This window comes from Bufo bufo, chromosome 6 (genome assembly GCF_905171765.1).
Source record: "Bufo bufo chromosome 6, aBufBuf1.1, whole genome shotgun sequence".
In the NCBI taxonomy this organism is placed as follows: domain Eukaryota; kingdom Metazoa; phylum Chordata; class Amphibia; order Anura; family Bufonidae; genus Bufo; species Bufo bufo.
In genome coordinates this window covers 368,098,668-368,109,956 of record NC_053394.1, presented here as the reverse complement: position 1 = coordinate 368,109,956, position 11,289 = coordinate 368,098,668, and the positions used below count along the sequence as shown (strand labels likewise).

At 47.4% G+C, this 11,289-nt stretch overlaps 1 protein-coding gene across 1 annotated transcript; it reads left to right on the top strand.

Annotated features, from left to right (window-relative positions):
* Positions 1-10,794, top strand: RAC3 (Rac family small GTPase 3). Its single transcript, XM_040435556.1, has 6 exons — positions 1-166; positions 3,285-3,356; positions 5,026-5,143; positions 7,468-7,530; positions 8,647-8,806; positions 10,016-10,794. Exons 1-6 carry the CDS (start codon positions 132-134, stop codon positions 10,144-10,146), a joined length of 579 nt encoding a protein of 192 aa, XP_040291490.1. The 5' UTR covers positions 1-131; the 3' UTR covers positions 10,147-10,794.
* Positions 10,795-11,289: the final 495 nt, after the last annotated feature.

The following is an 11,289-nucleotide window of genomic DNA, read 5'->3' as shown; positions in this document are numbered from 1 at the left end:
TTCGGATTGAAGTTCGGCTATTTCCGTCGACGTTCGGATGTGTCAGTTCTCATCACTTCGGCTCCTCCAGGCTTCCCAGCTCCCGGTATCTCCGGTGTTTTGCCTTCAGCCGGATCACATTCACCCGTGAGATGCAGGCCATCAAATGCGTGGTAGTGGGAGATGGGTGAGTGGTTATAGAGGCGCCGTGCTGTGTGTATACACCCGCCGGGTGTGTGGTGATGCAGAGGCGGAGCCCCCGGGTGTCATCACCCTGTATCCTCCTGGCTGCACCCACAATACCTTACAGGTCATGTATGTGCACCGGGACCCCACACATTGCACATGTCTTCACACCCTGTGTGCCCCCATTACATCCCCTGGGGCATCACCCTCTGCGGCCACAGACATGGGGGGCAGGGTATATGGTATGTCAGTGTACAGTCAGTGTCGGACTGGGGTGCCTAGGGCCCACCGGTGACATGTATTTTGGGGGCCCATTCTTATATTACCTGCTCACACAGCAGCAAGATGCTACCAGATGATTGAATATGGGGGTCCCTGCAGCTACTGAAGGTGGGTCCTGGGGAGAAGAGGACACCGGTGGCTTTCCTCTACACCTAGAAGTCTTCTCCGCCCGGATCGTGTCTATAATAATAATAAACCGGGGAGTTTCTATAATAATCTATCACGTTTTTTATATGAACATAGGCCGGTTATGGTGCTGTACATTGTAAGTATGTATATAGTGCAGTAAGGCTACTTTCACACTAGCGGCAGGACGGATCCGACAGGCTGTTCACCCTGTCGGATCCGTCCTGCCGCTATTTCGCCAGGACCGCCGCTCTGTCCCCATTGACTATAACGGGGACGGGGGCGGAGCTCTGGCGCAGCACGGCAGTGCACGGCGAAAGCCGCCGGACTAAAAGTCCTGCATGTCCGACTTTTTAGTCCGGCGGCCTCTCACCGTGCACTTCCCTGCTGCGCCAGAGCTCCGCCCCCGTCCCCATTATAGTCAAGGCGGCACGGCGAAATAGCGGCAGGACGGATCCGACAGGATGAACAGCCTGTCAGATCCGTCCTGCCGCTAGTGTGAAAGTACCCTAAGTCTACTCTGTTATGTGCCACTTGTGCAGGGGGGTGGGAGACTAGGGGCCCACCTTGCTCAGGGGCCCACCGGGGGATTCATCTGTACCCCTGTGGGCCAGTCAGAGCCTGTGTACAATATATTATACAGTATATTACATGATGAGTCATTGTACAGTATATTATACAGTATATAATTATAAGATAGGTCATTATACAGGATATTATTATATAATAAGTCATTATACAGGAATTTATATGGTATATTATATAGTATGTCATTGTACAAGATATTATATGATAGGTCATTATACAGGATGTTATTATATGATAAGTCATTGTACAGCATATTATATAGTATATTATATAAGTCATAGTACAGTATATTACATGATGAGTCATTGTACAGTATATTATACGGTATATTATACGGTATATTATATAAGTCATAGTACAGTATATTATACGGTATATTATATGGTCTGTCATTGTACAGTATATTATACGGTATATTATGTAGTATATTATATGTCATAGTACAGTATATTACATGATGAGTCATTGTACAGTATATTATATGGTATGTCATTGTACAGTATATTATACAGTATGATTATATACTGATTATATATGATTACATGTTGGTACATTATAACACATATTCTAGAATAACACATGTTCATCTACATTATAACACATGATCATGTATGTCCAGCCTCAATTTTACAGATGACCATAGATTATAAGGTTGAATGTTGGCCGACATACGCACCTTTAGTGAAAGGATTAAACAGATAAAATATACTGTCAGTCGTTGTAACTTCCCAAGGCTGCGTTCACACATGATGTCGTTTTGTGCAACATATTCTAGCCCAGTGCAAGGGAGTGGGAGTTGCCCTGTATGTGGCCATTACAATACGGAGGGTGGAACCTGTGGTAAACTCCATATGTAACTGCCATGTGCGAGTCTGGCCTAGAGGCTCTGCTCTCTCTGCAGCTGCCGCGACCTCTCCGCTTTGATTGACAGGCTCAGGGGTGATGACGTTTTCACTGCCTAGCCCTGTCAATCAAAGTAGAGAGGGCGCGAGGAGAGCAGAGCCCCTAGGTGTAACCGCAACGCCCCCGTTGCTCCTAGAAGCTCATTTGCTTACAGCGAACATGCAACCTACACATAGCTGGTATCGTTTTACTAGTACTGACCCAGAGAATGAAGGGCACGGGTCAGTTTTTGCCGCATAGGAAACCCTGTAGGGGCAAAACCCGTAAAACTGTGGCGGAATTCAGCCCATTTGGAATTTTTTTTTTCCCGCTTCCCACTACATTGTATTAAATGGTGGCATTAGAAAGTACAACTTGACCCTCCAAAAAAAAAAAAAAAAAAAAAAAGCCCTCATATGGCTATGTGAATGGAAAAATCAAAAAGTGATGGCTCTGTGAAGACAGGGAAGAAAAATGAAAACGAAAAAACCTCCGGTATCCAAAGGGTTAAAGGGGTTTATGACCGAGCAATGGGATATGTTGTAGTTGGATCCAGCGATTAAACAAATTATAAATGTGCTATCAAAGCATGGTGTCCTCCTACAGTCCCACAGTCCACCCCTTCTTCAGGCCGCTGCTTCTCTAATCACCCTATGACATGTCTGCCATCCTGCCGGTTCATTGCTGTAGCAGGCCCGATCCCTGGGCTGTGACAGGGCGGCAGATACCGAATATTAAGGGGGAGAGTTATCAAACTGGTGTAAAGTAGAACTGGCTTAGTTGCCCATATCAACCAATCAGATTCCACCTTTCATTTTCCAAAGCAGCTGTTAAAAAATGAAAGGTAGAATCTGATTGGTTGCTATGGGTAACTGAGCCAGTTCTACAGTTTGATAAATCTCCCCCTAAATTAATTTTAGGCCATTTATTTTATATGTAAATAAGGCCTCATGCACACAACCGTATTCGTTTTGCGGTCAGCGAATCACGGATCCGCAATATACGGATGTGGTCCTTGGTGCAACTGCATTTTTTGCAGATCATCTGTGTGCCTTCTGCCTCCGTCCGTCCGTTCTGCAACAAGATAGAATAGGTCTGCAAAATGGGGACCACGGACCCATTGAAGACAATGGGTCTGCAAAAAACAATATGGTCGGCACACAGACCACAAAACTGATAGGAAGCCTCAATATAATATGACGTCATTTGTGTGAACTCTGACGCTTGTGTCTTCTCCTCAGAGCCGTGGGGAAAACCTGTCTCCTGATTAGCTACACGACCAATGCCTTCCCTGGTGAATACATCCCGACCGTGTGAGTAGTCAGACATTGCCGTGTGGTGTGAGGGGTTAAAGCCTAATTCCACTCAAAACTAAACACATGGATGTTATTCTAGATGTGGATCTCCCCTTTACTTCAACCAGGAGATATAAGGAGCTACACGTACTTAAAGTAGCACTCCCACAAAAAAAATGTATTCTCTGACCAGTGACTGTATTTGTTAGTTATAACCTCCCTTCCGATCCTCAGCTGTGTCATGTGACCAGCACTCTGGGGCACATTTATGAAGACCGGCTTTTTACGTTGGTCTTAGTTTCCCCCTCTGCACTGCTATTAGATACATCAAATTTATGACAAGGAGTGCACCTCCTCATAAATTAGGCGCATCTGTGGCACTCCGTGCCAGGGGCTGGGCGTTGTTTTTAGCGAACATTTGCACCTGTTTCTAGGCGCAAAGGTGAGTAAATTAACAGCTCCCAACACGCCCCTGTCACGCCCATCTGGCAGACATGGCACATGTCTAACAGTGTTGCGAGTCCTTTAGTAAATGTGCCCCTCTGACTCTCCAAATAAGGGTCCATTCACTCATCCGTGTGTGTTTTGCAGATCCGCAAAACACGGACAGCGGCAATGTGCGTTCCGCATTTTGCGGACCGCACATTGCCGGCACTAAGAGAATATGTTCTATTTTTTTCAGGATCGGAATCGCGGACCCGGAAGTGCGGGTCCTAATTCCGGATCGGGGCCGCACATCGTGCGGCCCCATAGAAATGTATGGGTCCGCAATTCCGTTCCCGCAAAATGCGGAATGGAATTGCGGATGTGTGAATGGAGCCTAACACAGCATCTTATGTGTGGACAGGAAGTAATTTTCTCTATGTATTCCTACGGGAGCCTCAATTGTCAGACTCATAGGAAGGAATAGGAAGAAACTGACTTCCTGTCTTGTGTCAGTTGGAGATCAGAGTGCTGGTCACATGACACAGCTGAGGATCAGAAGGGAGGTTATAACTGACAAATACAGTCACTTATGAAAAGATTACCTTCACTACAGTTTACATCATGGACCGCGAAGCACAGAGATTTATCAAAACTAGTGTAAAGTAAAACTGGCTTAGTTGCCCATAGCAACCAATCAGATTCCACCTTTAATTTTTCAGCGCTCATTTGGAAAATTAAAGGTGGAAGCTGGTTGGTTGCTATGGGCAACTAAGCTAGATTTACTTTACACTAGTTTTGATAAATCTCCCCCATGCATTTCCGGGACAGTCCGCGGCCTGGCTGAGCCGAACTCGCTGCATTATGCATTATATGACCTTTCATGCTGTGAGCTCCAGCCTGATTGTGCATAGTTGCAAATTGTGGCTGTCCCTGGCCGAAAATGGGCAGTGCTAATGATAACCCCACCCATAAATTGTCACTTCCGGTCAGAGTTCGGCGTTATCAGGGAGCTGGGTTTTCATTTTTTCCAACCTAAACGTTGGTAAGTAACTTTGTGGTCTGCAAAAAATATGCGTATTGCAGCTCCTAAGCCCTGCTCCTTGTGAACGCCCTGCTCCCGCCTAGAAAACACCCACTTATGGGCGTCTAAGTCAGTGAGTTCAAGTCAGCCGGGCTGCGGTCGGCCATCACACACACCGTGCTTCACATAGGGCCTCCGCATGCCCCTCCATTATCATTTATTACAATGTTCTTCACACAGGTTCGATAACTACTCTGCCAATGTGATGGTCGATGGAAAACCAGTCAATCTTGGTCTTTGGGACACGGCCGGTCAGGAAGATTATGACAGACTCCGGCCATTGTCCTACCCTCAAACGGTGAGTGAGCGGAGGTTTTTGACACTGAGTAAAGGAGAATCTGTCTTTGTTGCCCATAGCAACCAATCACAGGTCAGCTTTCATTTCTTTTTCTTCTCTTGGTAAATGAAAACAGCACTCTGATTGGTTGCTATGGGCAACAACCACAGTTTCTGTTTAGACAGAGATATAGATCTGCCCCAAGGTTTAAAGGGTATTGTCCCATCTTGGATATTGGGGGTCCCACCTCTGGGACCCGCACCTATCCTTAGAACGGAGCCCACAAAGTGCAGGAGGGCACACCGCGCAAGTGCGGCCATGAGTCCATTAACTTCTATAGGGCTTACGAACAAACCCGAGTCACCACTTGGCTATTTTCGGCGCTCCCATAGGAATGAATGGAGGGCGGCTGCGCATGCACGGTGAGCCCTCCTGCACTTTGCGGGCTCCGTTCTAAGGATGGGTGCAGGTCCCAGAGGTGGACCCAAGATGGGAATACCCCTTTAATGTTGCTCTCGAAGACTTAGCTGACTGCAAGGAGGGTTGCCAACTTGCCTTGTCCTGACTAGCACAATAATCAAAACGTTGACATTTGCTAGAATTATTTTTTTTTACATTTTCTAAACTCTTTTTAAAAAACTATTTTATGTCCCAATAGGGAACTTGATCATGCAGTCCTCCAATCGCCCAAATTGAACAGTGTACAATACTTCTCTTTTAGGGCTCATGCCCATGAACGTGTGTCGGGCGGACCCGTGCTGCGGACCACAAATTGGTCCGTGCCCGTATGCGGAGGCAGGACCCATTCGCTTGAATGGGTTCAAGTGAAGCTGTTTGCAGGCCGCAATACGGGCACGGCGGGGAAACAGCAGTGAGCATGAGCCCTTAGGCCTCTTTCAGACGAGCGTGACGGATTCGGGGAAACTCGCACCATTTTCCAAGCAAGTTCAGTCAGTTTTGTCTGCGATTTGTGTTCAGTTGTTCAGTTTTTTCCTCACGGGTGCAATGCGTTTTGATGCGTTTTTCACGCGTGTTAAAAAACGGAAGGTTTACAAACAACATCTCTTAGCAACCATTAGTGAAGCCGCATTCACTTCTATGGGGCCAGGGCTGCGTGAAAAACACATAATATAGAACATGCTGCGTTTTTCACGCAACACAGAACTGATGCGTAAAAAAAAACGCTCATGTACACAGACACATTGAAAGGAATGGGTCAGGATTCAGTACGGGTGCTATGCATTCACGTCCAGTGATGGCCAGATCGCATTGTTCGCCCGCGAACACATGCGGGCTGCCATGTTTTCTCACAAGTCCGGCGAGGCACAGGTAAGCCCTTACCTGTGCGCGAGCCGGTCTGCAATCAAATGCTGTCACCGGGAGCAGGCAGTTCCAAGAACAGTCGCCGGGGGACTTCATCGGGCTGTTCTCGGAACTGCCTGCTCCCGCTGACTGCATTTGTTTCAGACTGGCTCACGGCACAGGCACAGGTAAGGGCTTACCTGTGCCTCGCCGGACTTGTGAGAAAAGATGGCAGCCCGCATGTGTTCGCGGGCGAACAATGCGAACTGGCCATCATATTTCACGTCACGCATTGCACCCGCGCAGAAAACTCGCTCGTGTGAAAGGGGCCTTACAGTGTATTATGCCTGTCAGTGTAACACTGACAGGGCAGCCTATTAGGCCTGTACCTGGCAGACTTGGAGGCTGTTGTTATGCCCAAGTTCCCCTAGCAACGCTGGAGCGCCATACAGTCCTTAGTTTGCAGGAATGGTCCATAAATGGGTGGTCCTACCCAATTTGGGGACATACTCGAGGGTGGGGTCTACTTTGTACTAATTTACCAACCACAGTGCTGGTAAGTATGGATCGCATTGGGTCGGGCATGATGGGGTGAGAGGGGGAGGCATCAGTATCCTATAGTGGTCGTAAGAGCGGGGTGCCAGCTGAATAATGCACTCATGTGGTAGTGCCATTGCTGCAGCATAATAAGGGAGCGAAAGGGTTAAAGTGCAGCGGGATGTGTAATCCTAGACGTGGCTTCACTCGACAACCATAGCTGATCGCAGGGTGACAGAACCTGGACCCATCACCGCACCCGCTGCCCTTTCGCTCCCTTATTACGCCGCAGGAAAGGCACCACATGCTGGCTGTTCAGATAAATGGCCGCCTATGTAATACATGAATACGCAGGGTCCGCCAGCACTTACAGGGTAATTGGTGGGTTTGTATAGGAAGAGCCCCCCTTTAACTCGGTTCTCACAGCTGTAATGCAGAACTAGAGCTGCTCATATCATCCATCCGTACCCGTGTATGTCTCACGTCGTCGCTCTTGTCTCCTGCAGGATGTCTTCCTGATATGCTTCTCCCTTGTCAGTCCGGCTTCGTTTGAGAACGTCAGAGCGAAGGTAACGAGCGGAAAATACAACCAACAGAGGGAAGGAGAGGGATTTCAGACCACATCTTAAAGGAGTTTTCCGATATCTTTTAACTGATAGGATAGGTCATCAGTATCTGATCTGTGGGAGTCTGACACCGGGACCCCGGCCGATCTGATGTTTGAGAAGGCACCATTGCTTGCGGCCTTCTCGCAGCTACATTGTGTTTGGTATCGCGCTCAGTCCCATTCACTTCAATGGGGCTTAGCTGCGCCTACGCCACGTGACTGATGAACGCGACGTCACACGGCCTGGGAAAAGCTGCAATAAGGCCGTGGAGCTACTGCAAACGCTGATGCCTTCAGAAACAGGTGAATGGCGGGGGTCCCGGGTAGTGTTGGATGCCCATAGATTAGATACTGATGACCTATCCAGAGGAAAAGCCTTTTAATTAACATCTGGACTGTCTCTGAGTGGGCTGTGGCAGCGCAGGACGGACATGCCCTCCCCCCTCAAGATAAGGCGATTCCTTTGCTGTCCTTAAAGGGGTTCTCCTGGCTACAGATGTTGATGACTTATTCTCAGGATATGTGACCAATATCAGACTGGTGGGGGTCTGACTCCCATCACCTCACCAGTCAGGTGTGTTGGGCAGATTTGGTGCCGGAAACTAGACAGTGTATGGAGTGGAAGCGGAAGTGTAATGTCCGGTGCCAGCATACTGCACTGCTCCATTACCCCATCACGGCCACTATAGCGTCTACAGAGCAGTGCTCCCCTCACGGTATAATTTCCCACTCTACGGATGCCCGAAACAGCGGACCAGTGGGGGTGCCAGCCCCGACAGATCTGATATTGATGACGTATCATGAAGATAGACCATCAATATCTGGAGCCACGACAACTCCTTTAAAACAGTTCATAAGGTGCCAGGCTTCCTGGACGGCCAGCAAATTGTCCATAATGTACCAAATGGGACAGTCTTTGGGTTCATGTTGTAGGGCATCCAAAAAACCCTGCACAAAGGGGAGATGCCATAAGAGGTACAAAGCTGTTTCCTCTGTGAAAGGACCAGAATCAAGTTTTACGCAAATCCCTGACATGCATAAACCACCTTAAACACACATACTGTACGTTTATTTCCAGTGGTATCCAGAAGTACGGCACCATTGTCCTAACACCCCCATCATTCTGGTGGGTACCAAACTGGATCTGAGGGATGACAAAGACACCATTGAAAGGCTGAGGGACAAAAGGCTATCTCCGATCACATATCCCCAGGGTCTAGCCATGGCTCGAGAAATAGGTAAGACAAATGTATCCCCGAGGGAGGAGGATAAAACCTGGTGTAGGATGCATTCTTCACTTTATCTTACCATATCACTGCCCCCTTTATTGTTATGTCTTCACAGTGAAAAGCTGGTGGTCACCAGTCACATAGGTTCAAATTTTTATTTTATTTTACTCCACAACTCTGCAGAGATGTTATTTCTTTACATATTAGAGTTTAGAGTGCGGCCCTGTCAAACAGCAATCCATATCTCAGCTTCCTGGACCTGGAGTGTGGCATATTGGGTTGGGATGGAGGCTGTGGGCCTGTTTATTATAACCATGGTACCGCAGCTTTACATCGTATGCTGCCGTGCATGATGGGAGTTGCCCTCCCGGAAGTTCCAAACCGACTCCTGTGTAGTCAGATCATTTACATAAAATTCTTTATATTTTGGGAATTTTTATATTCCCATGGTAGGTCCTCCTTAAAGGCTCTTTTGGGAGTTAAAAAATGAGCTAAAAAAAATAAAAATCATTGTTCACCTGTTAAACACTCTGCGGTTCCAGCATCGGCACTCCATTGTTCCCCACTAGAGATTACATACATGTGACTGCTGAAGCCAATTATTGTAATTGGCTGCAGCGGTCACATGGGAGTACATGACTGACGCCATCACTACAGGACAAATAAGCGAAGACAGGGGGTCCAATTCAGCTGTTGGGTCGCCACCCTACTTGAGGCTACCATGTGGTGATGGACCCAATAGTGTAGGGAAGAGCTTGCTGTGAAGTTGGTAAGTGGGCTTATACATGCTGATCAAGACCTAAATCATGTTCACATGCCTGATCCCCATGCTGCCCCCGTACGCAGTTGGCCGAACATATATGTGTTTCAGTCGCAAGAGGGGGAAAGGATAATTCAGGAACCTCTGGTATCAGCTTCTATCTGTTACGAAAAAAGAATTGGACATGTTGAAGCCCAACATCCCAATCCTTCTTTCCCTGACATCTACTGATGATGTAGCGTTGGGAAGCCCCAAGTCATCTAATGTGTTTGGCCACCTTAAAAAAAAATGGCTGAATAGAATTTTCCCGCCATTAAGGACAGAACAGAACTATAGCTATGGGGTTTTCATTATTGGTGAAACTTCTAGGTGCTCTTGAAATGATGTGTCCTAAGTTATCTAGATTTGGGTTGCACAACTGGGAACCAGTTGGTGACTATGATTATTCTGTGTGTAAGGTTCCGTCAAGTACTTGGAGTGCTCGGCCCTCACCCAGCGTGGTCTGAAGACTGTGTTCGATGAAGCTATCCGCGCTGTCCTCTGTCCTCCCCCTGTGAAGCGACCTGGCAAGAAATGTACAGTTTTCTGAGCACCGATAGACTGGAAGCTGGACCAAACTCATACCATCTCTTTCCAAAGACGTGATTACCCCACCAAAGCGGAACGTGGGGTGGACGGAGACCTGCAGATGTTTTCCGTGGTTTAGTGTTTTGTGAATGTACGGAGCATGGGGTGGGAGGGGGATGGGTGACACAGCGAACCACTCGAGAGAAGGGTGACTTCTGCTAGACTTCCAGTGCGAAGTGGTGGGTCTAGACTTGTGTGACCCCCTCCGCATGAATATGCGATACCTGTCACTGTGTATATGACACCGCAGTAGGATTCCTTTGGATGATATATGGACGGGTTCACCACCTGCAGTTAAACTTTACCGGGAGAGGAGGAGGGTGGTCTACCTGTGTCATGGTGCATTAATAATCACTGCCCATCAGATCTTTCTATTGCATGGGGATAATGTCTGGTTTTCTTGTTCGGTGTCCTGGTTACAAGAAATCTGTGAATCATGTAGTTAATGTTCTCAGTCTGGTATTAACTTGTGAGTATATAAACACCTTGTCGAGTCACGATACGTTCCGGCCAATGTACTGGAGGATAAAAACAGTATGGCGAATGTACAAGCTGTTTCTATAAAGTGGCACAGTTTAATATCCATGGGTGTACTTCTAATAACATTTTGTAAAAAAAAAAAAAAAGCTGGCGTTCAATTTATTGTCTCCGATTGTCTTTCTGATGGCATGTGACTTGAAATGAAAAGACTCAAATCCCAGGACTCATCATCAATTGCATTTGGTTTAAGGCCCCTTTCGCACGGGCGAGATTTCCACGCGGGTGCAATGGGTGAGGTGAACGTATTGCACCCGCACTGATTCCGGACCTATTCATTTCTATGGGGCTGTGCACATGAGCGGTGATTTTCACGCATCACTTGTGCGTTGCATGAAAATGGCAGCATGCTCTATATTGTGCGTTTTTCACACAACCCAGGCCCCATAGAAGTGAATGGGGCTGCGTGAAAATCGCAAGCAAGTGCGGATGCGGTGCGATTTTCACGCATGGTTGCTAGGAGATGATAGGGAATGGGGACCCGATCATTATTATTTTCCCTTATAACATGGTTATAAGGGAAAATAATAGCATTCTTAATACAGAATGCATAGTACAATAGGGCTGG